This window comes from Rutilus rutilus (genome assembly GCF_951802725.1).
Source record: "Rutilus rutilus genome assembly, chromosome: 7".
In the NCBI taxonomy this organism is placed as follows: Eukaryota; Metazoa; Chordata; class Actinopteri; order Cypriniformes; family Leuciscidae; genus Rutilus; species Rutilus rutilus.
Genome location: NC_140221.1, coordinates 34980767 through 35004454, shown reverse-complemented (window position 1 = coordinate 35004454; position 23688 = coordinate 34980767). Strand labels below are relative to the sequence as shown.

The window sequence follows — 23688 nt, the reverse complement described above, 5'->3', positions numbered from 1 at the left end:
GCATTTTACTTCTGAATATGTTAAATTGTTAAATTTAAAGTACTTTATATGTTGGGTAGTGTTACGACCTGTTTTGCTTGTTTTCTATTGCTTTGTGCATGTTCTTTCGTTTTCTCTTTCTTGTTTTCTCTAATTTCAAACAGGTTATCCAATCATGGGTTGTAAGCAGCCATTGGTTGTCCTGTCGGGGCGGGGTCTTTAAAAGGACACTGCTGACATTCATCGAGGAGCTCATTCTTGGTTCGGTCGCACGTGGGTTGAGAGCTCCGGAATCCCTTCTCCGGCCAATGATCAAATTTTGTCTTAGAGATATTTAATTAGTTCAAGTGAACGTGCACTAAACCATGCATAGAACCATGTCTAAACCATCTTAACAGTGTGGAGCGTAGGGGTGTCCTGCCTTGTTTATTTTGAATTGTTTGATCTCTGTTTTTGGGAGATAAATGTATTTTCTTTTGTTATTTGATTAGGTTATTAATTTTCCCCTCTTTTCTTTACATTCGTTTTGTTTGTTATTTTGGCCTTTTGGACACCCTGAAGAGTTGCTCTTTATTTCACTTGTTATTCTTTAATAAATGTATTACTTTTGCTTCAATATTGTGCATTTGTTTTTGATTATCGACCGGAGTGATGCGTGCTGGGATTCCATTTCCACAACCCAAATTATTTATTACGCCTCTTTAGTGTTTTATATTCCCCTAGAGGCGGGGCGTAATAGGTAGTTTAATTTACAACAATACATCATATTGTAAAAGACCATGTTTTTTGTAGTATTGCTGTCCTGTGAGGAAAATAAATAAATAAACACTTCGGAACTCTACATTTGTACGTGAATACTTAACGAATGTAGTTCCTTACAGTCCACCATCACATTATTAACAAATTGTTGCTAACTAACCAACCTGGTCTCACAGGATTCCGTGAAATGTCCACGGGCCCTTAACTCAAAATCCGTGGAGCCATCACGGAATCGCCCCAAATTCCGTGATGCGGCCACGGATATAACTCCAACGCAAGTCAATGACACTGACCTTCCGTGGTCCACACACGGATACCCGTTTGAAATGTGCATTTGTTTGCTCTTCTGGGGGCCGTTGCTTGGCCCCTGGGGGTGGAAGGGCAGTATAATCTACACAGATCTACAGACACTATTACTATTACACAAGGGTAATGCACCATTCAGTAAAACAACAAAAAAAACAGTGCCAACATTTCCTTTTCACCCCCTCTGATTGCTGCTTATATGCCTGACATCAGTGATATATGCTTTCATTCGAAAAGCAGTTGTAGATGTACTAGAATGATCAACATGGATCATCTTCAATTAAGCGTTAAGTATTTATAGCAAGATAGCCCACTGCAGCCTCTTCATGCAGGTGCATTCACTTCATTCACATAGCTTCCTTTTATTTCACTGCAAACTGGCATACATGCAAGTATGTGCAACTTTTGTTGCATTGTTGTCCCAAATATCATTAACCAGATCTACATTTTTTATGTCCCAAGTAAAAGAATCATGGTCATTAATTATATGTAGTTATTTATAAGTTATTAATTATATGTAGTTATTTTTAAATTAATTAAACAAAAGAAATAAGAAATTAAAATTTCTCAAATAAAAATTTATATTTACTGTACCAAACACCACTTTCAATACACAATAGTCACCATACTTTATTAAACACTTTATTGGAGGACAAAGCATAAAGTTGATAAAGTATAGCATAAAGAAAAATGAGATTCAAGATAAATAAAAACGTGTCTTCAAAAATACGTTAACATCATATGAATCCATTCACAGCTGCTGAAGCCACAAAACGGCTATTCGGACATCTGCGGCCTTCGAAGGATGCAGCCTTCACATTGGGACACAGCTACAGTTTGTCCGGAGCTCAGACTGCATCCTGTTGGTTTATCTCTTACCTGAAGATATAATTTCCTCTGTTGTTCCTCTTCTTGTTCCTGTTCCCCTTCTCCCTCTAGTCTCTGTGATCGTGTCCTACAAAGTGACTATCAGTGACTTTCTAATGTGTGTGGCAATTCACCTTTCACCTTTCATCAGTCATCGTCTGCTTCTCTCATCTGCCTGCCAATTCGTTAATTGCCTTATCAGCGCGTACAAATAAAGCATTTGGTAGTGATGGTGAAATGAAGCTTAGTGAAGCACCGGGGCTTTCCCCCTCGACTGTATGGTAAAATGATTCATTACTCGAAGCTTTTCAACACGTTCACAATTCTTATGAATCTGCTTTGCCTTTGATCAACAAATGCAGCCTTTTTCACATAAACTTTTGCCTCCTACGAGTTCATAGGCAAGGCTCATGTAGGCATACATAATTAAAATAAAATAAAATTATTGTGGAATGGTGAAGTGCTTGTGAATTAAGTAGGCTGGGGCCTAGTGAAAGTGCTTGTGAACTGGGGAGCTGACATTTTATTTTGTGGGTAATTTAAGAAATTAAAGATTTTTATTAAGGAACAAGACTTAGGGCTGAGGGCTAAGTCTATTTCTTTTTTTATTTACTGAAGGGCATGACACTCGAAACCTGCTCAAGGGGTTCGCACAATTTTTTATCTGAATAAGAAGCAGTCACGTGACTGTGTGTAGAAACAAAGCTTCGGACGTCACAGTTCATAGGTTAGGGCAAAATGAAACAAGCTCTGATACACTGCTTCTTTCACTTTCACCAGCCGTTTCTCCGCCATTTCCTCAGGTGTTATTGTGCGTGATTGAATGTAAGTTAATTTTTTTATAAACAGTTATAAGTGATGTATGTTTGTTACATTGTTTATTAAAATATTCAGCTAATGCAACTGAACTTTACATTGTGTACAACATCATAATATCAAGCGTAGCGTTAGTTCTGGCAGGTCACGTTACTCAAGCTTGCATCAGCTGACTCTCAGCTGATCCACATCTACCTATAGAAATAAGACGCCTATCACCGTATACATATATAAGCTCCTTCAGTATTATCAGCAGCTATTGCGTTTCTTCTGAGCTAATTACCCTCCTCCATCCCCAGCTCCTCCTCTTTCCCAGTCAGGATTTGGCATTCTGATTCCCTTTAATCAGAATAAATTCTCGAATTATGTTGTACTTTAAAATCTTGAAATAAATATATTTGCATACATTCATGTTGGTTTGGTTCTGTTTACCCCAAGGGGGGTTATTGCTGCTCTCCCTGCTCTTATCCATGCTAGGCTGCATGGATGCGCAGGGAGTTCTCGCCCAGAGCTGAACCATACCGCCAATCCAAACTGTATGCTAATTGTCAATCGTATTTGACGATAGTGGTCCTGACAGAAATTAGAGTTGTATACAGTGATTCACATGTATATGGCCGCAGCTGTCAATTCTATGTGACGTTGGTTTATATATAAATGACGTGTCAGTAGTGAGTTGCTGTTTATGTTTGTGTAACTCAAAGTTATTAGACATACACTGATGTATCTTTTTATTCTGTTTATTCCAGAAAGACCACATTCAATACCTTATACACATAATAGAAAACTCAGTACAGCTGGATGATGCCAACATTCAAATCTATAAAGAGTTTAACAGTTCCCTGTCTCCTGTCACGCTTCTTACCGGAGCCCCGTAGTGGATGACCATTCACCTACCTATATTTAACCCTACAGTCCCCAACAAGCACTCTTTAATGTGGCGTGAGAGATCACTGTAGCAGTTCAAGCGAAGTGAAGTGCGAGTGAAAGTGATCATCCCTTCCACTTTACTGCCTTACAGAACGAAATAAACATGAATGAACATCAGAAAATATGTTGAAAACCGCAGAAAGACCTCAATAAAATGGCTTGTAAACAATGTTACGTAACAAAAAAAGACATTCATTGACCATTAACTTGAAAGTAAGCAAGAGCGCACCCACCACCAAGGGCACAGGGGTGAGAATTACAGTAACAATAGTTACAATTTATATCAGTTCAAAAAGATTTAGGCAGATTTTGTTCCTGGGGCTTCATACCAACATTATGCTCATAATTGTCTGTGCATGTCTGTGATTTTGGTGGCAGATGTCAACTTCCCTCATGTCACTATTGCTTGTGGAAAGACTTGAGATTCTCAATGTCTTACGGTAGGACTTTGAGAACACAGCATGTCAGCTGAAAGCTGGCATCAGCTGCTACTCGTTTGGGCGAACTTCTGCATAGTTTTTAGCTACATGAGAGAAGCGAATTATTTTCACTTGGCCCACACCAGCATTGATGTCCCGCCACAGATATTCAGGAGAGAGAAGTTTACTGGGTTTGGTATGAAGGAAATACTTGTTCAAGTGAGACTCATCGTGCCATATCGCCTCAATGGAGTTTGCAGCATCAATGTTCAGCTGTTCCCAGCAGGTTTTGGTGAGATGATGTACATCAGCCAATGAGCCACCAAATGCAGCAGCAGTGTAATAATAATCACCTTCCCCAGCTGGAATGAATGCTTGAGACTCTGGTCTACGCTCATATGTGAATTGATCTCTTGGATAATCAAAGAACCAAGGATGTATCACACCGACCAGACGCCCCAAAGACTCCACCCCCCAGCGGCCATAGAACTTTGTATCCACGTCCAGGCAGAAAATATAGTCAGCTTCACTGGCCAGTTCGTTCTTTATTAGTTTTTCTAGTATTTCCATCCTGCCCATACTTATGTCCTGCCATCTGTCCATACTCGGAACACTCCGAACTGTCAAATGATGATTTTCACCCATCTTTACTTCAGGAACTTCTCCTGGTTGATCTGTAAACAAATAGTAATGTACTCGAAATCCAACAAAGTAATGCTCCTCCGCTGACTCCAGAAAATCTTTGAGGAAACGTGTGTATCTAACAAAAAGACACAGCGAGATATATCATGGTTAGCTTATCACTTTATCCTTTACTCATTTCTATTTTCAAAAACAAAGAAAGAAATACAGAGGAGTGGATAGGAATGAGATATATTGAAACATGAGAGGAATCATGAGGAGCTCACTTTCCCAAGGCGAAGACAGTGGTCGCTATAGTGAGATTATGTTGTTTGTAGATATAATCAATCAGTGTTGGGTCAAAGGTTCCTTCCCAAATGATTGGGGCTAACCATGGTGTCACAGAGACAACATCTGTCCGACTGTATTAAAAACACAAAACATACACAGCACTGTTTATGGCAAGCCGTTTTAACATTTAATCTGTCATTCAGATGTCAACTATTCAGTTCTGACTAGTATGTATTCCAAATGTGACTAGTACGTATTTATTAGATATTAGTAGTCATTCATTAGGTACTAGTACTTGTTCAATATATACTAGTACTTAGTCATTAGATACTAGTAGCTATTAAATAGTTACTAGTACTTATTCATTAGCTACAAGTACTTATTCATTAGATACTAGTACATATTAAATAGATACTAGTTCCTCTTAAATAGATACTAGTACTTATTAATTAGCAACTAGTACTTATTCAATAGATACTAGTACCAATATGGCAAGCCGTCTTAACATTAAGGGCCCTATTGTAACGATCTGTAATGCAAGTATCAAACGCGAAACGCAAGTAACTTTGTGGGCGGATCTCAGGTGCTGTTGCTATTATATCGGCGGGATAAATGACTCTTGTGCCCGGTGCAAATCTAAGACGGGTTGGTCTGAAGTAGGTACATTACTCATTGGTGTGGTTTGGGCGTAACATGCAATAAACCAATCAGGGCGTCATCTCACATTCCCTTTAAAAGCAGGCGCATTTGTTCCACGGCAGATTGCTATTATAATGGCGGAATGTCTTGCAACTATTGGTCAAACAGGTTTGATCCGTCAATACTACAATTAGCCAGAATAATTTGGATAAACGTGTAAGCTAGATTTATGCATATTTTTTCACATCTTCATGGACACCACAATGATTTCCCTCGTGTGGTAATATTTTTCCTTGTAAGTATGTATGGTTTGCAAAAATAGGAACTGCTGCGTCTGTGTAGATGAGAGAAGCAAAGTGTAAGCACATTGGCCCTCATTTATCATTCTTGCGTAGAAACGGGCGTATATGTTGGCGTAAGATTATGCTTACACTCTTCTCACCGCCTGATTTATGAAGCTGTGCGTACCTTTGAAATCCAGGTGTACGCAATACCTGCGCTTGATAAATGCCGCGGCTGAAAACGAGCGTCATTAGAATAACACGCCCCTATATATTCAAGTCTCCGCTCCCCCCACGCCCTCATTTTACGCCATGGACACACAGAAGACGGCAAAGAAGAGAAACTTCTTTGAGAAAGAGAAAGCGAAACCAGGGAAGTGGAAAGAAACAAAATTGATTTCTAGATTTTTATTATTAATGACGCTTATTGTTATTTAGAAGAAGAATGTCGTTATTATTATTATTATTTGTATTATTATTATTATTATTTAAAAGAAGAAGAATGTCATTTTTATTATTTTATTATTATATATATTATTACACACCTGCCGGGCCTAACCCTGGCCTAACCATCGTTTCAAAGAATAGTACAACGGCGAGCGCGTCGAGTATAAACGCCACGTCCGTTTGGGGAGGTGCGCGCGCAGTCTGCGGAGACTCGCGCTGCGGAGCCAGGCGAAAGTATAAACAAGGCTTGAAACGTCAGGTAAAGCGCACAGGCTCGCAACTTAAAGGAGCTGTATGTAAGAAATGTATTTCAATTAATCATAAAATGGCCCTGATATGTCACTAGACATTAAGAAATCATGTTCATTTCAAATACTTATATCACTAACAACAGTAGTCCGGCCAGGATATTGTCATTTAAAAAGTGAAGTTGCAGCCCTCAACTGATGTTGATGTTGTCATGTTGTGTTTTGGCCTGAAGTGCCACCCTCCACCTATCTACCAATCACGAAGTCAGTAGTGTTTCGGCATCCGGGTTGCCAGCTCAGCTCTAGTTACCACAGCTGCAGCTACAAACGTTCGTGCTGGATCCTGCAGCCTATCTGGCAACCTCGAGTCAGAAGGGAGGGGGAGGGGATACACCGCTCTACAGTAATTTGAAAGTGATTGCAGTACCAGTTTTGGCCACAATCTTACATACGGCTCCTTTAAGGAATACATATGCCTACAATTCGCCTTTGGCTAAGCCACACCCTAGAATGTAGATTGACCAATCACAGCTCAGCCAAGAATGAGCTTCCACAGAGGTCCGACACTTTTTCACAGCACTCCATTGACTTTAACACAGGCGTCTCATATTTTTGGTCTCGGCAGGCTATTACCGTCGTAGTTTTATCAAAAATATGGTTAAACGTTGTGCCTGGGGCATTTGTAACACAGATACGCGTTTCCCAGAGAGGTTGGAGGGGGGTGTCCGTTTTTTTCCCTTCCCAAAACCGAAGTCAAATCCTGACAAGTGCCGTCTTTGGATTAAACTGTGTGGACGTCCTCACAGTCAGCTAAACCCCTCAAGGATCAACAAGTACACTTTTGTGGTAAATTTTGCTTTTAACCTTACTGTGAAGTTATACTAGTTAGACAGTTTTATGCTGTTTTAGGTTATGATTTCGGTTCTCTACCCTAATTAATGAAGAATCAAGGTGCTAGCAAGCAAGCTTAGCGATAGTTTAGTTATCACGTAAGTCAGGATTGTATGTTTTGACTAGCGGCTGGATGTTAGCTAACTTTGTTATTCAAGATACAAACACCTAACGTTAATGTTACAGACACGCTGTTGTGGTAGTTTTGAAGGTGACTAACGTTACCGCCACCGTGTTGCCCAGATGAAGTTGTCGGACGTAGCAACAGTAACTAAGGGGGTCGGGGCTTAGCCAAAGGTGAATTCAAATGCTTTGGTAAAGTCACACAAATTAAACATTGAAGTCCATGTTGCACAAAAATAAACACTGAAGTTTATAATTACTATGTTGTTGTTTTTTTACAGTGGGTCATAATATATCATATCTTTTAGTTTGTCAGTGCGTTTTGTGGTGTTAGGAATTGTTTTTCTGCGCATTCCCGCACTCAGAACGTGCGTACACCACCTCCTGAGCTGGCGTAGGATTTGAGCGTGCCGTACGCCAACGTCCATATTGATAAATCTCAAAGTCACCGTGGTTTTGGGTGTACGCTAGCCTGACTACGTCAGACTGACTACAGAAGCGAAATGAAATTGAGCGGAAGTAGGAAGTCCTACTTCCGCTCAATTTCATTTCGCTTCTGTAGTCAGTCTGAGATAGCAGCTTATCTTTCAGTTTTCCACCGGCTTTCGGACGGCCGGGCCAATCAACGAACAGAGGGCGGGCTGAGAGCCGTGACGTAGACGCTGATTGTACCGTGGATGCATAGATTTACTTCACAAATAATCTGCAAAAGTCGTTCACAGCCATGCTTACTCCGGTATTTCGCTCGATGGTTTTGTTTTCGCATCATACATGTGTTAACAGTGGAAGTAAGATGCGGCTGAGCATGCGCATAACACACGCCATAACCAAACGTCATGTGATTGGCTTACGGGTAACCAATGGTTTTAAACTTCAGACAAGCGCCCCCCGCGAGAAAGAAAACACTTTTCAATTGTGCCATGCCAGACTCTGTCTACAAAGCAAAGCGAAGTAGCAGAGTTTGGTATTACCAGGCTAGGTGTACGCTGGAAATTTGGTGTACGCACTTTTGATAAATGAGGGCCAGTGTGCACACGCTACATTATGGCCAAGCATGCGCCCTTAAAATAGCATCTGAATAATGTGAAATAGCACCTTAATTCAGCATCTGAATTGTTTTCTGAAACTGCAAAATAGCATCAGGGAACATTTGTGCCGGAACACGCCTCCTCTTTTCGCTGAACCGCCCCCGGGAGCACAAGTTCATTCCCTAATTTACCGACGTGCGTCTGTGGAGGGAAAAGTCCGCTGTGCGTCGGGTGCAAAATAGGAATGATACATGCGTCGGTGTACAAAGTTAATTGCGCTGGGTGTAAGATAGAGCCCTTAATCCTTAACCTACTAATATCTATTTTCATGCTACTAGTACTTATTTTTTAGATACAAGTATCTATTTCATTAAGTACTAGTGCTTATTCTTTAGGTACTAGTGCCTATCCTTTAGATACTAGTACCTTTTTTAAAAGATACTAGTAGTTATTCATTAGATACTAGTTCTTATATTTTTTAGAGACTGGTACTCATTCATTAGATACTAATACCTATTAAAAATGACACTAGTACTTATTAATTAGATTCTAGTGCCTATTAAATTGGTACTAGTTATTCATTAGATACATAGATACTAGTTCCTATTAAATAGATACTAGTACTTATTCATTAGATACATAGATACTAGTTCCTATTAATAGATACGAGTACTTATTCATTAGATACATAGATACTAGTTCCTATTAAATAGATACTAGTACTTATTAATTAGCTACTAGTACTTATTCAATAGATACTAGTACCTATTTATTAGATACTAGAATTTATTCCAAATGTTACTAGTAAGATTTATTATTTTACTAGTAAGATTTTTAATTGAACTCTACAGTGGTCGTTCTGACTAGTCATAACATAAGATGAGTAAAAAAAAAAACAGTTGTGACTAAGATTAGAAATGTTAGTTACAATTAAAAAAGATACTAGTGTCTAATAAATAAGTACTAGTACCTAACGAATAACTACTAGTATCTATTAAATAGGTACTAGTATTGAATGAAAAGTAATTGGATACAATAATTAAGTACTAGCATCTAATGAATACTTATTAGTAATATTTAAAAAGATACTAGTCAATATTGGAATAATTAGTCAAAAATGATTAGCTGATATCAAAACAGAATATCTACCAGTACCTATTAATTTGCAGATATCTTCAACCTCATAAGGAACTAGTAAGAGCATATTAAGAAATATCTTCTTTTACAAGATCATTACATAAACATGAGCATACTCTCAACCATCCAATCAGAGTTCATATGGTAATGCAGGCTAAACTAAGGCTATATAGAAGATTGATTTTTTGTAAATTAATGGCTTTGTTGGTTTATCTAGCTAATTGGTTAGCATGAACACAAAGAAAGATATATGTTCAATATGACATTCATTGTTTTGAATGTACAGTAGGCTATAATAAAAACTTAACTGCCAATAATAAAATCCAAACAACAGTTAAGTAGATCCAAAAACCAGTTCATACCACCAGCCAAACAACCACAATACCCTGAGATTGGGATTTTTAGAGAGCATTCATAATACCTTACAATCAAAAATTTGGAATATTAATCTGTGTCTGAGAATGAGAGTCATGTCAAAATAAGCGTATATATGCACTATATTACATATGACTATTCATTATATTTAGTTTACTCTAATACCATTAAAAAGGTAGGATTATTATTATATTGTTATTATAAAAAACGGCCTTCTGCAATTCAGTCCGCTGTGTCATCTCTCATTGATATGTTGTTGGTTCATTAATATTCAACATATTATTTGCACACTGATTATTTAAATAGTACTAGTATATATTAAGGTTACTAGTAACTAAAAAATAAGCACTAGTTCTATTTTTTCTTAATAAGTTAGGTATAATTAAATACTAGTGACTATTGGAATAAGTACTAGTATCTAATAAATAAGAACTAGTATCTAATGAATAAGTACTAGTATCTTTAAAAAGGTACCTAAAGAATAAACACTAGTATCTAACGAATAGGCACTAGTACCTAAAAAATAAGCACTAGTAGCTAATGATTAATTACTAGTACTTAATAGAATAGATATTCATCTTTGTCATTAGGATACGTACCAAAAACATTTAAGCTGGCTATGATTCGAATCTACCTTTTCTGTCAAAGATACTAGAAAAGGCAGTATCTTCACAACTATGTTCCTTTTTAGAAAGAAATTATATCTGCGAGGATTTTCAATCAGGATTTAGACTCGAAAATGATGTTGGCATTTGTGGAATTGCATTAGCATGGTTTAAATCATACTTATCTGACCGTTATCAGTTTGTAGTAGTAAATGAAGAGATGTCTTATCGATCAAAAGTTCAGTATGGTGTACCAAAAGGCTCAGTACTAGGAGCGTTGTTGTTCACTCTGTACATGCTACCCTTGGGAGATATCATTAGGAAGCATGGCATTAGTTTTCACTGTTATGATACGCAGCTCTATATTTCTTCACACCCTGACGAAACTTACCGATCCACAAAATTAACGGAATGCATAGCTGATATAAAAAACTGGATGACTAGCAACTTCCTTCAACTTAATTCTGAAAAAACAGAGATTCTAATAATTGGACAAAAAACTTCCTCACGTAATAATCTAGAATACTGTCTAACACTTGATGGCTGCTCTGTCAAGTCTTTGTCATCAATTAGGAACCTGGGTGTGCTCTTTGATACCAATCTTTCATTTGAAAGTCAAGTGTCTAGCATCTGTAAAACCGCATTTTTTCATCTTGAAAATATATCTAAATTACATCATATGCTCTCAATGAAAAATGCAGAACAATTAGTTCATGCGTTCATGACATCAAGGCTAGATTATTGTAATGCTATTATGGGTGATTGCACTTCATGCTTAATAAACAAACTACAGCTGGTCCAAAATGCAGCCGCTAGAGTTCTTACCAGAACCAGGAAGTATGACCATATTAGCCCTGTTCTGTCAACACTGCATTGGCTCCCTATTAAACATCATATACATTTTTAAATATTGCTGATCACTTACAAAGCACTAAATGGTTTAGCTCCCCAGTACTTGAGTGAGCTCTTAACACATTATAGTCCTTCACGTCTATTGCGTTCTCAAAATTCCGGCCAGTTGATAATACCTAGAATATCAAAATCGACTACTGGCGGTAGATCCTTTTCCTATTTAGCACCAAAACTTTGGAACAATCTTCCTAACATTGTCCGGGAAGCAGACACACTCTGTCAGTTCAAATCTAGACTAAAAACACATCTCTTTGATCTAGCATACACATAACACATTATAGACTTCTATAATTCAATGTTAGGCTGCATAGTTTAGGTCAGCCGGAACCGGGAACACTCCCCATTAATCCAGATGTACTTGTTACATCATAAGAAGGATGGCGTCTACGCTAATATTAGTCTCTTTGTTTATCCAAGGTTTACCGCAGTCCGGCGGATCCAGGCCGTATCCAGATCCGATGAAGGACCTGCGCCTGGACACGATGACAGTGCAGTCCTGAGGTGTCAACCAGTCCCTCCCTGTTTACTGAAGTACACCTGGACCAATCCATGACACATCCCTGAAGTGCCAGCCTCATCAGCTCTGTGAAGGCCTCATCGACACGACCAATCAGACTTCTGACCTGCAATGCTGCCTGGATCATAATCATACACTGTTCACTCGTTGGCCAGAGGAGAACTGGCCCCGACTGAGCCTGGGTTCTCCCAAGGTTTTTTTCTCCATTCTGTCACCTGATGGAGTTTTGGTTCCTTGCCACTGTTGCCTTGGCTTTTGGCTTGCTTAGTTGGGGACATTTAATATTCAACAATATTATTGATATGGCTTACTTAGGATGGACGATGACGCAATTTTCTTCTAACAAACTTTGTTATATTATTTTCATGTTATCACTGTGAAGCTGCTTTGATGCAATCTGTATTGTAAAAAGCGCTATATAAATAAAGGTGACTTGACTTAATGGAATAGATACTAGTATCTAAACAATAAGTACTAGTAGCATGAAAATAGATACTAGTAGGTTTTAAGGATTTAATGTTAAAATGGCTTGCCATACATTGTTATCATTCCATTAATGGGTGGAAATGGGCAAAAACAAGTTAATACTAAAAATATAATACTCACCCTACCAAGGTGTTGGGTTGGTTGTACAGAAACCTGTAACACAAATGACATTTCATGTGGTCATCTGATCAGAACCATAAAAACAGCCATGAACCAAGAATGTTTCTGAGCTGAGCAGTAGTCAGTAACTACAGATCAAATTCACATTTATCAGCTCATTGGATGAGTCTTTATACTTGAACAAGATTTGACTTTTTATTTACTCCAATGTGAGATAAACATCAAAGATGCTTTGCTACAAGCAGGAATTGCAAGAGCTACTTGGATATGGTGTCTTTGTGATGGTATTCCACGGTGAGAAGGTGGGCGGAGCATCCACATTGTTGAGGACCCCTCTGCATCGTCAGCAGGTGTCTCGGGTTTACTAGCGTTTCGCCCCTTAACCTGTACGCTTCACCTGAGTGGGGCAGCAAGGCCTTTGCCTGCAGAGGGGAAACATGGCCCGACTTCGATGGGAAACATGGTTGCGTGCCATCCTTTGGTAAGAGCCTCATCAATCAAGTCCTGGTACTTAGCCTTCTTGATTTGATGTGAGATAGCTAGCCTGTCCTCCCATGGCACCATAAGTTCAGATACTAAGATGGTCTTGATGCTCCTGGAAATCAGGACCAGATCCGGACGGAGTGAGGTCACTGCAATGTCTTGTGGGAAGACAAGCCGACTTCCCAGGTCCACTTGCATCTCCCAGTCAAAAGCACGCTGTAGAATGGATGGCGGGTGCTTGGCAATTGCCTTTACCGTGGGAGTTTGGTTGCCTTCACACTGGAAGTTGAAGAATTTTGGAGACAGTGGTGCCAGGTTGTTGTTGGCATTGACCCTCTGCAGATCCACCCATTTTTCCATCCTTTGACAGGGGCAGCGTGCTGACTGCTCTTGCCTTGGTGGCCTTGTATTCTTCAGCTACTGATGAAACAGGCAAGCGGAGCTTGGAGGTCTTGCTGTACAGGTTCACTGAGCTGAAGGAAGGGGGAACACCCATCCATTTCCGCACAAACTTACTGCACATCCTCTCCATTGCTTCCACTTGTGTCATAGGAAAGTCATAAAGCAGGAAGGGCCATTGCAGTCTGGGTATTATGCCATACTGAAAGCACCATACCTTGAACCTCCCAAGCAACTGGCTGGTGTCAATTGCCTTAAGATTGCCGATGTCCTTCAGGGAGTAGTCATAGTTTTTTCCAAGACATCGGATCCCTTGGTCTTGGATTATTGGGATCTCTGAGCCTTGGATGCTGAAGGTGTTTCTCATCAACTTTCCTTTGTGGATACTTTGGCTCCTGGATTTCTCCGGTTTAAATTGCATCCGTGCCCATGTCGCCATCTTTTCCAGTGCACTTAGGATCCACTGTGTTCCTTGAATTGCTGGGGTCTTCACAGTCACATCATCCATGAAAGCCCGGCAGGCAGGATGTCTTGTGCCGTCGTCTGCTTTAAGACCTCTACACTGCATCTCTCCTGCTTTCAGAAGAAGATTCATGGCAGCCACGAAAGGACCACTGAAATGGTGCATCCTGCCATGATGCCCTTCTCCAGCCTTTGCCATTTGGTGGTAAAGTTTCCCACTGTGAACCTCATTTTCAGTGAATCCATGTGTGACATCACCAGCTTAACCGCCTCTGTTGGTACTTGGTAGTGTTCCAAAGCCCTTTGTATCAGCTGATGAGGTACACTTGGGTAGGCTTTGGCAAGATCTAGCCAGACGACAGCGAGTGTGTTTTTATTACTCTTTGCTTCTTTTATGATCTGGCTGATCGCTGATGTATGTTCCAGGCATCCAGAATATCCTTGAACTCCTCCTTTTTGAACACTGGGGTCGATGTACTCATTGTTGAGTAAGCCTTTTAGCAACAATGGACCAGAATATTTTACCCTCAACATCCAATAGGGACATCCAATCTCTCTGAACTCCTCGAGTCCTGTAGAGTTCTGTCCTTTAGGTACAAAGCAGCCCTCAGCGAGTGTCCAGAGCTTAGGATCCTGCCTTTTTTTCCAGAGCGTCCGCAAGAGCTTGGCTAACTTCTTCAGTAGCAGTGGGCAGTTTTTATAGATCTTGTACGTTATGCCTGATGGTCCTGGAGTGGATCCTGTTCTAGCTTTTTCAACAACTGACCTCACTTCATCCATGGTGAAGTCTGCCATGCTGAATGGAAAGTGTGGCATAGGCCTTGGCAGCTGGAATGGGCATTCCCCCAGTGGGGTGTCTCTGCAGGGGTCACCATGTGCTGCTGCCACGCTCTTCTCCACATCCTCCTTGGAACACCTAAGTTGCCCGCTCTTAGGCTTTCCTAGAAGGTCAGCAGTAAACTGGAAGGGGTTGTTAACCCTCTGGGGACCAAAAATGCGCCCGCGCGTTTTGCACGTTTTTTTTTAGCAATGAAAAATAAACACAAAATGCTCTGTTAATTTTGATCTTTCATTTTCGTGTAATACATCAATCGATCCTGTTCAGTTTCAATTTTTTTTCTGTATACTCACAATAAAAATAAAGTGTTTTGCTTTTTGACAAATAAAGAAAAACTAACATGATGCTATTTCTGCCTTCTCTCTGTCAGTAAATTCCCATTTGAAACGCGTTCGAAAATGATCTATAACTCCGCGAAAATTCAGTCAAACAGGCAAACAGACCCACGGGCATAAAGCTTGAGATCGCAGCTTTTAAATGAAGTAATTTATATAAAAAACAAATATTATCAGCTTCTGTAATCTGTATAAAAAGAGAGCGACTCCAGTCGAGCTCATTACGAGCCATTCAAAAGTAATTTGACCACGCCCCGGAGAGCGCGTGCTATTCAAACGCAAATTCTGAGAACCATTTCAGAGCTGTGAAACGCCCCCACATCAGCTGTAAACAAAGAGGCATAATATAGCCTACCTTATGGAGAAAATTTTCCGTGCTGATATGAGGAGCAATATGAGGAGCAGATCCCGCTGAGGAGTGAGGTAGGCTAAGTTATCCTTTCTCAAGTGTTAATGTGGAATAACGTAACGTTAGTGTAGGCCTATGTAAACAAAAAGATGAATCGCGTTTCTATAATATGAATCGCGTTTCTGTGAGATGAATGAAGGGTACATATTTGTAAAGACTGTTTAGCCTAAATATGAATCGCGTTTCTGTGAGATGAATGAAGGGTACATATTTGTAAAGACTGTTTAGCCTAAATATGAATCGCGCGTCTGTGTGTGAAAGAATAAACTGCTTTGCTATAGCCTACTGAGATGAGTAAAAATCGACTGAAATATGTTGAAATAAAATGTATTTGTATAAGCAACGTATTAAACTGCAAATTAACATTTATAGGCTATGCTATTTCATAAAAACAACGTTACAGTCAGGCGAAGTATGAAAGACAACATTTTGTTGACTAGATTTGGGTACAGTTTTTACTGTAGAATATACTGTCACATCAAATAAGCTTTTCTGCTCATATATATATAAAATACTATTTTGTCAAAAATAAAGTCATAGACTAAGATGTTCCAATGTTGGCTATATTCAAACTAATGAATACATATGATAAAATGTAGGCCTATAATCTTTTTTTTTTTTTTACAAAGAAAGAGTACTTTTTTGCAGAAATATTGCTGAAATTGTAATTATTGTTGTAATTGTAACCTTTTTAATAAAATAGCAAAACATATTTACAAGATAGATGTAAGCAAAATCTTAAATGGTCAATATAAGTCTTCTTCAAAATATATATTTTGTCCTTGCATTGTGGCTCAGTCAGTGTCACACCTGAATGAATGGCTAATTATGCAGAGTCATTATGCAGAGTGACACTTTCTTCCGAAGTGACTCTGCTTTGCGGAGAAGAATTAAAGGGGGGGTGAAACACTCAGTTTCAGTCAATCTCATGTTAATCTTGAGTACCTATAGAGTAGTATTGCATCCTTCATATCTCCAAAAAGTCTTTAGTTTTATTATATTTATAAAAGAAAGATAGGCTGTACCGAGTCTTTCCGGAAAAAAACGAGCGGCTGGAGGCGTGCCGTGTGGGCGGTGCTTACGCGCCAATAACTAACAACACACAGACATTTGAAGCAGTTTTACTCACCGCCTGCGGTTCCAACGCACGACCGTTTATCTTTATCGTTGGGACTGCTCCATCCTTAAGCATTAGATGATCTGCAAATCCGGCGTCGAACTGGGCCTTGTTTATAAAACAATCATCGTCGAAATGCAGGGACCAAACAAAGTCCTGTGACTGCAGCGAGCACAGCGCTTTGATGGGCGTACTGCTTTCGCTCTCTCGCTCTGGTCTACGGGTGCAGCGCACGCCCTTCCGGGAGAAGTGCCCTTAGGACCCGTATAAGGAAATTCCGCCCCATCTGACGTCACACATGCCCATACTCGAAAAAAACTTTCAGAAACTTGTGACAAACCGGAAGGAGAATTTTTGGCACAGAAATACTCCATCAAACGTACAACTTAATTTTTGAAACTTTGTCCATGTTTAGCATGGGAATCCAACTCTTTACCAGTGTAAAAAACTCAATATGCATGAAATAGCATTTCACCCCCCCTTTAAGTTTTTCCGCACCTCCACCCATATCTGGTTTAGCACTGGTTTCTCCTCATCATTCGCCTTCTGCCATCTTTTCCTGAGTGTTCTCAGTTGCTCCCGTAATTCTTTGATCTGGCGCTGCCTCCTGCTTGGACCGGCTGGTGGTCTAATAACATTGCATTCCTTTACGCCAAAGGTGTCCAGACATGCGTGAAAGACAGTTTTTACCATGGTTTTGATCTTCTTGGTTACATCTCCATTGAGGGTATTGTCCAGGGCGATGTCCAGGTCTCTATCCAGCTGGGACCATCTGCAGTCTGTAGCTGATGGTAAATTTAAGCGTGGTTTCCTCTCAAAGTCCTCTAGCATTTCAGATTCACCCCCTCTTCTTGTGCTCTGAGCAGGTTGAGCAGAGAGGTCCGGAGCACTGTGGTGTGCCACCTGGCTCCGGTCCTCCTCCAACTGACAAGCAACTGTGATATACTCAGAGATGGCTCTCTGGGTATTGCCAGGTGCTTCACCTTGCTGCAGCTGCTTTTTTAGAAACTTGCTAAGAAAAAAGAAACTCCAAAGAATTTTTTTTTTTTTTTTATTCCTAAATTATTCCTTTTGATTGTGTGTCATACAAAGTATACCAAGTATAATCAGAGCATATGAAATAAAGTTTTACAGACCCCAGAGATGAGCGCAATCCAAAGTTCTCAAGCTTCTCTTCTGACCTGATAATAACAGAATCAATCTCTTACTCATTTGAATTATGATGGTGTGTGTTTTGGTGTACATAAGAATATACATACTGTACAGTAAGTAAGTACAAATTGCGCATGTGTTTATTTGTTTTGTGTGTGTGTTGAAGAGAGAGATCAGATGTAAATGTATACATTACATCATTACTTACTTTCTTAAGACTTGTTCTATCATCGGTTGTGTGCAACTGAAAACAGTAAAAAAAAAAAAAATAATAATTTTTATATATACAAACACACACACACACACATATATATATACAGCAATGCAATCTTCCTAAGTCCTGTGCAGCACATCTGCATCTGCTCTATGTTTTTTAGTGGATATGTTTGTACTAAACTCACCTTTTCTGGTTGGTGCTTATGTAAATGAATCTGTGAAAAAAGACATTACTTCATGAGGAGAGAAATATATTTAATCTAAAGAATACATGATTAAATATGTGCGCATACATGGTGCTGGTACATGTTTAGAGCATGTTGTTACATTACATACTATTGTTGGGTCAACTACATGACGTGCATATTTTTGTGTCCAAGTGCATTATTTCCTTTTAAAATAGTTTGATAAATTCATGACATATATAACTTTATTCTATAAAACCAGTTTAAATTAATCTTTACTGCATTTAAATAATACATATTATTTTATGTTTTGTGATCTTTAACCCCCAAATTGTCAGGCGGTGCAACTGTCCGAACAGAATAAGAAAACTATTTAAATGTTGTCTTGATAATAAAATATGACCAACTAAATACTATGCCATCATTTTAGGTTTGAAACCTTTCATATAAACAAATTTGATAAATATCAGTAGCCTAGTTTTAAAGCTGTTAAGATAATTGAAAAACTGTTGTCCAGCAATTAGTATATTCTCAAATGTCAGGGTGGCACAACTGCAAACATTGCTCTTTTATTATGAATTGACAAGGTAAGAACAGTAAACATGATAATGCATCATCCAGAGGACCCCAACTGATCCTTGAGAAAGAGTGAAAAGGTTTGTAGATCTCTCTCAAATACTGGTAAAAATGGCTTATTTCAAGAGTTGGTTCACTTTCTATGTCAGGTGGTACAACTAACTATTTGGTTGTACCGCCTGACATAAAAACAAGTCAAAAAACTTTATTAAAAATGATTAACTTTATTAAAACGTAATTTAACATCTGAAACTTGCTCACACTTGAACACATTGTTCATGGCTCAAAAATTGCATTACATCAGTTTTGAAAAGATAAAAAAAAAAAAAAAAAAACACCTTTATTTGTTAATGACCCTGTTACAGGAATATTTTCCATTCATACTTCTCACAGCATCGTGAAGAAAATGAAGCAACACTTTTGTGCTACTGTGCTGAGGAAACATTCACGTACAGGTATGCTTTTTCAGGTGTTTTAGTATTTTAGTGTCCAAACGCATGCAGGCAGAGGTGAAGGAACAGCGCTGAAATGGTCTTTTGTAACGTTTGAATTATCCGCTTTAATGCGACCTCATGTGTATCACAGCCCAGTGATTGGGTCAAGAGTTAATTCTTATGAGAAATGCTGAGAAACTACTGTAAATTTGTAGGCTACTGTCCAGCAGTGGCAGCCAATCACCACTCCGAATAACGCATGTACCTCACTTTCGTGAAGTTGGTTCAAAGTTCTTTGCTTTTTAAACCAGAAGAACGAAATAGCTCAGAAAAACTAAAAAAATAACCAATTTTCCCTTAATAATAAATATAATTAATGCTGTCGTTGTTTTCAATGATGTGCAATCATTTCTGTTAACATCTCAAAAAATGTGTTTTAGGGTTTCATGATCCATTTTCATATTTTCCTTTTTCTTTAGTGTGCTAAGTAGCTGTCTGTGAATGTATAAGATCTGCAAAGTTACAAAGCTTAAAGTCTCCCGCAAAAAGATTTAGATCCAGACCTAGCTAAATTTCCTCAATCGAATTTTCCCTCACCGACCTACTTCACTAAGTGGAAATGTTTGCATAATGCCACCCAAATGCATACGCAAAGAAAGAAGGCGTGGCTTCAGTTATCAAAGTAGTGTCGTCGCCACCATGTCTTGAGACGCTGTGTGTTTCTATGTGAAAGCAAAAGCAGCACTTTATTTGGCCTTCTGTACAAACTGTAGCCTTCAGTCAAAACCTGAACTAGCAATTAGAGAGAACACACAAGATTTTTCAGGACAGTCTTGCACACTTACTTCCTGTCGAGCACACGCGCTCTCAAGTGGCCAAGACCGTGGCTATTTGGAAAGACCCAGAGAGTTGAGGCCCAAAGATCTACATGACACATACTGGCCATTAATATATTTATTTATTAAGCAAATATGAGCACAATTAGGCTTCAGTTTACACTGTTAGCCCAGGCAAGTTGAATCTACTTAAAAAATTGGAGCAAACTGGTTGGCCTAAAATTTAATAGAACTTTTTTTTTACACAAATTAAAAGATATTTTACACCAAATAAGTAGCTTGTGAGTATCGACCCTTGTGTGTCATTTGGAATAAAACTGACAAAGAACTGTCTGTACAGGTTGAACTAGCTAAGCAAGTTAAGAGGCTCACACCCTACAGCAAACCTAAACATTTCCATTTGTGTGTGTCAAATATGTTTGTTTTCTAAACTATTCCATTCATCTTTGTTGCTTTTGTAACGCTAAAGGACAAATTACTTCCCTGTCGTTTGCTGTCTTTTGGACTAACAGCCTGTGTCACGACAGCTATACACTAATAAAACAATATTGTTAGACCAACAACAAAAAAAAAATCCCTGACAGGTAAAAGAAAACCCACTCATTATTAGAGTTGTCAAAACTTGGTCACAGATCAGAACATTCAGAAGGTCTCTCAAGTACAATCAGAGCTTGCACAATGCGTTTACATGCACGTTCTGGCTGACTTTTCCATTAGTTGTAATAACATATATTAAGTTGGGTGTCCACCTTAGAGATAATACCCATAGCCTATTTATAATGAAATAATCATATTTAAAAATCTGATATTAAAATACAAACATATTTTTTGTTACTACTGTGAATCTATATTCAATTATTATGGGATCTCCATCAATGCTTTCATAATCTTTACAAAAAAAGAGAAAAGAAAAGTATATTAATATATATATATATATATTTTTTTTAAAGTACATACCTTACTGTAAAGTGACTGTTGTGAACAAGTATTAACTTAGACATTATTAAAAACATATTTTATCTAAAGTATTTTAATCAATACTGTGTGCCTTTTGCCCAATGCTGGTGAGCCTTTTACTGTGTGTGTTGGGTAAAAGGCCCCCCTTCGCCACCTCATACATTTATACGATTTTTCAACAAAATGAACCACTTTTACGATTTATTTTCACACAAAGTTTGTTGCTCCATCAGTATTCAATACAAACATTTTTTTTTTTTTTTTTCTGCAATCATGCACTTTGGGAGGAGTGAAAAGCAAATGTTTTCCCTATTGCACCCAACGTGACAGGAACTGCCTGAATAGCCTATTGATAAAGGCTTGCAAATGCCATTTACCTACGTTGTTGGCTTAATTGGTTTGCATGTAAACCAGGCCAACAGGTTTTTCAGTAAGCTGATTTTTGTGAGTTGTCAGCGTAATGGTGTACATGCTCAGTGATGACTGGTAACACAAATTTTCACCGTACTAGTATGTTTTTTTTTCAGTTTGGTAGCTGGACTGATGTGGGCATAATCTACAGGATATATGACTTATTCCATAAGGGTGTTTTTATGTAATTTGATGAGTTACATGTAAAGCATAATAGCCCCAAAAAGGATTTCTTTTAATACTTGCAGATAAGACATTTCGTTCAGATTAGACATGCTAGTCTTACCCTGAATAGCTAGATTTTCTTCTTACGGATACTGAAGTTAAACACTTCATATCCCATTTTTACTCTATGATAAGCCATCACAAAGCAGACAATCTGATTTTGTTGCAGAAGGAATGGAGTAAGAACCTGTAATGTGACATTGACGAAAATGTCTGGGAATATATCAGACTACCCTTGAATATTTCAGTCTGCAACAGATTCAAAGAAATGCAATTTAATATTGTGCATAGAGTATTTCTCAACTTCTGAAAAATTACTCAAGTGCTTCTAGACACTTAATTAAGAGTTTGCATTAATACTGACTGAGGTATTATCACATCAATTCACAAACCAATTAGAAAGTCAAACCAACAAATAGTGATAAAAAGTAAATACATACCCACTCAGTAGTATAATTCCAAAGACTACAAGAGTCATGAAAACAAGATTCTTATGGTGTGGCATTATTCCTGGATTACTTGTGTCCACAATGACATGAAGTTATAGACTAAACTGGAGGTTTAGCGTGAGGAATAAACCAAGAGAGATTTAGAACAAGGAAGGGGGAGTGTGTTGCCATGGTGATTTCAGAGTCAAAAAGACACCATGGTGGGGCCCTGGATAGGAGCACAGGTATGCTCAAAGCAAACACTCTCTGACAATCTCAAAGCCATTAGTCGATGATAACATTTTAATAAGCCCCAAAGTCTTCACAGGGACAGGACTATTAAAACTCTATTTTACTATTTGAGCATATATATACTGTGAAACTCATGAATATTCATTATTATTATATTATTGGATTTTAACTCACTGGATGTAGTAAACAAAATAAAAAGGTGTGAATTCTCTTGAAAATGAAATATTTTTTGTAGAACTGAGTTAAGGTGAAACCAACCTCAGAAGCCAACTCAAAGGAGTCAAGAAATAGCCTCATAGATAGAAAAAAACATGCCTGACAGGAAAAAAAGAACAAAGATCCAAACCAGTTGCATGTGAAATTTAAAACCAGGTATTATATGAGAAGCAACACCCTGATGAATTCACACCGTTTATTAGCAAATATGATCTGTCTGAGGAAGAATCTCTAGTTTCCTTTGATGATTTAGTCATAAAATATAACTTGCCTAGGCAACATTTATTTTTAAAGATTTGTACAATTCAGAGACTCAATTCAATTCACATTTATTTGTATAGCGCTTTTCACAATACATATATCATTTCAAAGCATCTTTACAGAAAATGCATGTTTACATTACAATTTAGAGTAATCTGTTTTTAGAGGTGGCTGTGTCCAAGTAATGTCCATATATCAGAAACATACAACTCTAAGATAATACAGATCAGACTGTGATCAAAAATAAAGATAGCAAGGTGACATTGATAAAATGTTGAGTTTGTATCCAAACCATAATTTTGGTTGAGATTGACATTTTAAGGTTAAAAGTATTTTGATGAAAGCTGACAGCATGGGTCGTGACAGTGACATTGTACTAATATTTATTTTTAGTGGATCATAGAATCATGAAAGCATATCTTTGTGGAATGCTAGTGGGTGTTACCCAATCAGTGAGGCCACGAAGGGTATTTTCAACTGCGTTACCTTTGTTCTAATCCACTGGGGGTTTGGTTTAGCCTTCGGGTAAAGTGACTGAAAAACAGTTGCTTCCTAATTAGAGAAAAAACAAATAATATTCACACATGCATATTACAGAAACATTTTTTTTTTTTAAATAATGTGCATTTATTTCTCTATTCCTTTGATTTGCATGTTGTTGTTTTTGTGCTTGATTTGTATTGTTACTGAGTAGATACA

At 38.3% G+C, this 23688-nt stretch overlaps 1 protein-coding gene across 1 annotated transcript; it reads right to left on the bottom strand.

The window, feature by feature from the left end:
* Positions 1-3445: 3445 nt before the first annotated feature.
* On the bottom strand, positions 3446-22358 carry gbgt1l9 (globoside alpha-1,3-N-acetylgalactosaminyltransferase 1, like 9). Its single transcript, XM_084414778.1, has 7 exons — positions 22273-22358; positions 18394-18423; positions 18201-18236; positions 17977-18021; positions 12798-12830; positions 4985-5119; positions 3446-4836 (listed from the first exon to the last, which is right to left on the bottom strand). The coding sequence occupies exons 1-7, from the start codon at positions 22335-22337 to the stop codon at positions 4146-4148; spliced, it is 1035 nt and encodes a 344-aa protein (XP_084270904.1). The 5' UTR covers positions 22338-22358; the 3' UTR covers positions 3446-4145.
* Between the last annotated feature and the right edge of the window lie 1330 nt (positions 22359-23688).

Excerpts from the sequence above, each read along its gene's own strand:
- gbgt1l9 (XM_084414778.1), bottom strand. The coding sequence starts at position 22,337 with ATGCCACACCATAAGAATCTTGTTTTCATGACTCTTGTAGTCTTTGGA. Across the intron at positions 18,424-22,272 it reads GGAATTATACTACTGAGTGG|ATTCATTTACATAAGCACCA; the intron begins GTATGTATTTAC and ends CTTTTTTCACAG. Across the intron at positions 18,022-18,200 it reads ATAGAACAAGTCTTAAGAAA|GTCAGAAGAGAAGCTTGAGA; the intron begins GTAAGTAATGAT and ends TGTTATTATCAG.